General features: G+C 47.5%; 1 protein-coding gene across 1 annotated transcript; it reads right to left on the reverse strand.

The window, feature by feature from the left end:
* Window positions 1-1,212: 1,212 nt before the first annotated feature.
* SIAH3 (siah E3 ubiquitin protein ligase family member 3) lies at window positions 1,213-2,201 on the reverse strand. The gene is made up of 2 exons (XM_057374746.1): window positions 2,109-2,201; window positions 1,213-2,020 (listed from the first exon to the last, which is right to left on the reverse strand). The coding sequence occupies exons 1-2, from the start codon at window positions 2,199-2,201 to the stop codon at window positions 1,427-1,429; spliced, it is 687 nt and encodes a 228-aa protein (XP_057230729.1). The 3' UTR covers window positions 1,213-1,426.
* Window positions 2,202-2,804: the final 603 nt, after the last annotated feature.

Raw genomic sequence — 2,804 nt, forward strand, 5'->3', positions numbered from 1 at the left:
AGTAAGATGCATTTTGAAACACTGAAAGGCTGTTCTTAGCTCGTTTCTCCCCCTTCCTTGGTTTTCTAAGGAACTCAAGCTATGAGCCTCAGTCTCTCTAGCTGCTGACTGACCCAACCCACCAGATGTTTCTTGAAAAAGCATTCAGGAGCAGACAGACCACAGGCAGAAGGGAAAGCAGGAAAAGACAGTTTCCCATGCTTCTCATGTGTCACACTATCTGTTGAGCCCTCTCCTTCAACACGTCACCCACTGCAGTGGGATTTCACTGCTGCTGTTGGCTATGGAGGAAACAGACCCGACTGCAGATGGGAATGARTGACAGGAGATGGCCAGCACCTGCCTCCAACTGTCCCCCAAGGAACCATCCAAGGGACAAGCTCTTAGAGAAGGCTGTGTCTTCATGTGACCATCGCTGTTTGTGAAACACCCTCAAGAGAAGAAAGTGACAATCACCCCTCACCACCCCTCCCACACAATCTATAGAAGGGAAAAAGCATTCAGGTTTTCTTTTTCAAGGAGTGCATTTCAATCTCATAGCCGATTTGCAAACAGATGTTCTGTCTATATTGCTTTAAATCAGTATTTAGCAGCTGAAACTGAGGGTCTAACTGGCACAGAACTCAACAGCAAGATCGGTACCCAGCTTAGGACCCTTCTTATACTTTATTTTCTGAAAATCTCTATTTGAATGYTTAAGGAAATAGAAACTATAAAGACAAATGCCCCAATGGCTGGCTATGGTTAAATCCATCTTATGGCCAGACCATATCACAACCTCTCCCTGCCGTTTATGGTACAAGAGCAAGATTTAACCATGCTGTTATTCCTGCATGGCAGGATGAGGCTTCCCAGCCTCCTGCTCAGCAGAGGGGGTGACTTTTTCTTCTAAGCTTTTACTGCTTGGGTGGTGAAGTTGTTTCCTCAGAAGGTGAAGGGAGCTCTGAAACTGCCAGCTCCCGAAGGCTGGGCTGTGACCACAGGATAAGAGTGAAATGCCTATCACTAACACGGAAACCTGGGTGCTCTTGTGGAACACTTGGCCTTTCATCAGGCACAGGGGCCTCTGATCAATTAGGCAGGCAATGAAGGAAACACGTTTACATGGTACAGTCAGACCAAATGTTTCTGGGAGTCACCCTGRGTGCACTTTTCATTAACAAGCATTGTTTACAGTGCTGCTGGGGGGCAACAATAAATTGATCAGCCTCTTTAAAATTTCTCATAAAATTGTATTAGCAAAAGGGTAAATACATGACACAGGGACCGTAATCACGGCATGTTTACATAATGCCCACTGTGGACGARTACTAAATACCATAAAAGACCTGAGACCCCCCCAAAAAGTCYGTGAGTTCTGGTTCTCACAAGGCAGTTAGAGCACCATTGTTGTTGCTGTTGTTTCTCCTYCTCTTCCTCCTCCTCCTCACATTTCAGCTTCGGAGCTGTGAACTTTGCTGGTGGTTATTGCAATGCCTATYGCTAGGCTCCCGTTGTCGGAAAACAGTTGAGCCAGGGAAGTGTTCAGCACAAGGCAATCCCCGTCCGAAATGACAGAGTCAAYGCACTCCAGGATCGACCTGGGGGTCGCCTCCCACTTGAGGCGCCTCTGGTTCCTGTTGAGCTCCAGCCGGTAGGTGAAGTTGTCGGCTTGGGTGGGCGTGCCGATCAGCATCATCGTGGCAAAGAACTGCGGGTGGCCCTCGTATTTCTCCTGCTTCCTGAGGACCAGCAAAAACTGGTGGCCGAGGCAAGAGTGCATGATGATCCAGTCCGTGGGCGCRGGCAGGTGCATGTCCGTGGCCAGGAAGACAATCTCTGCGCCCTGAAGGATGTTGATGCGGTGGGTCTGCCTCAGGTGGGACACCACCACTTCCAGGTGCCCTTCCCATGGGCAGGAGAAGAGCGGGCACGTGCAGGGAAGCAGCTGGGAGTCGTGCACCRCTTCGTGGTGATGGCAGGGAGGAAGGATGCTTTGCTCTGTGGACGCCTGCACAGCTGCACAGCGTGTCGGTGCATACTGCGGGAAGAGAGAAATCACACGTGAGAGCAAGCGGACCGGAAACCAGGGCAGATATGCAAACRCAGACCCCACAGGCATCAGTCACCCACAGCGCACCTAAAGCAGGGAACTGAGCACTCTGGGGATCAGAGGCAGTCCTGATCTGGATCTGCACAGCAAAAGGTGGTGGCAGCTGCATTGTTCTCCAGGGGAAGACACCAACTGTTTGAGCCGTGATAAGGCACTTCAGATGAAAATGATGTATGAGTTTAAAGAGCGATTTCATTAGTTCAGGGGGGAAAATCTGATTTAAAGGAGGTAAACAATCCAACAAAGCAAGGACAGCATGGGCCATTTTATAGAGTTAAGACTTGCTGCTCAGAACAAGGGGATGAAATATGTATGGCATTATTATTCTTTAATGAAACATACGGGCAAATGCAGGCATTTTTCCTGAAACAATAGGCTTTATTACAYCAATAATTTGTGAAATAAATGTCAGTTTTATTGTTTACAATACCTTTACTATTTTTTTTTTGGTCAAAGTATTTGCACCTAATTGATGCCCTTACCACCATAAATCTCAAATTGCTCTCAAAGGTGATTGGATGGCATATTTAGGGCATTTTTATACAAAAGTAAATTTGAATTAAGGCAGGGCAGCTCACTAAAAAGGCAGCAGCTCCTGCAGAAGAATTCCACGTGAGGACTAAAAAGCATACTGCTCTGCCTCTCTCAAGTGGATGTTGTTGAAGAAGTAGTCTTACTCAGCCAAAAGTGTATTCACGTGGAACATTATTCA

This window comes from Malurus melanocephalus, unplaced genomic scaffold, assembly GCF_030028575.1.
Source record: "Malurus melanocephalus ecotype Western Australia unplaced genomic scaffold, MMel_1.1 scaffold_231, whole genome shotgun sequence".
Taxonomy (NCBI): domain Eukaryota; kingdom Metazoa; phylum Chordata; class Aves; order Passeriformes; family Maluridae; genus Malurus; species Malurus melanocephalus.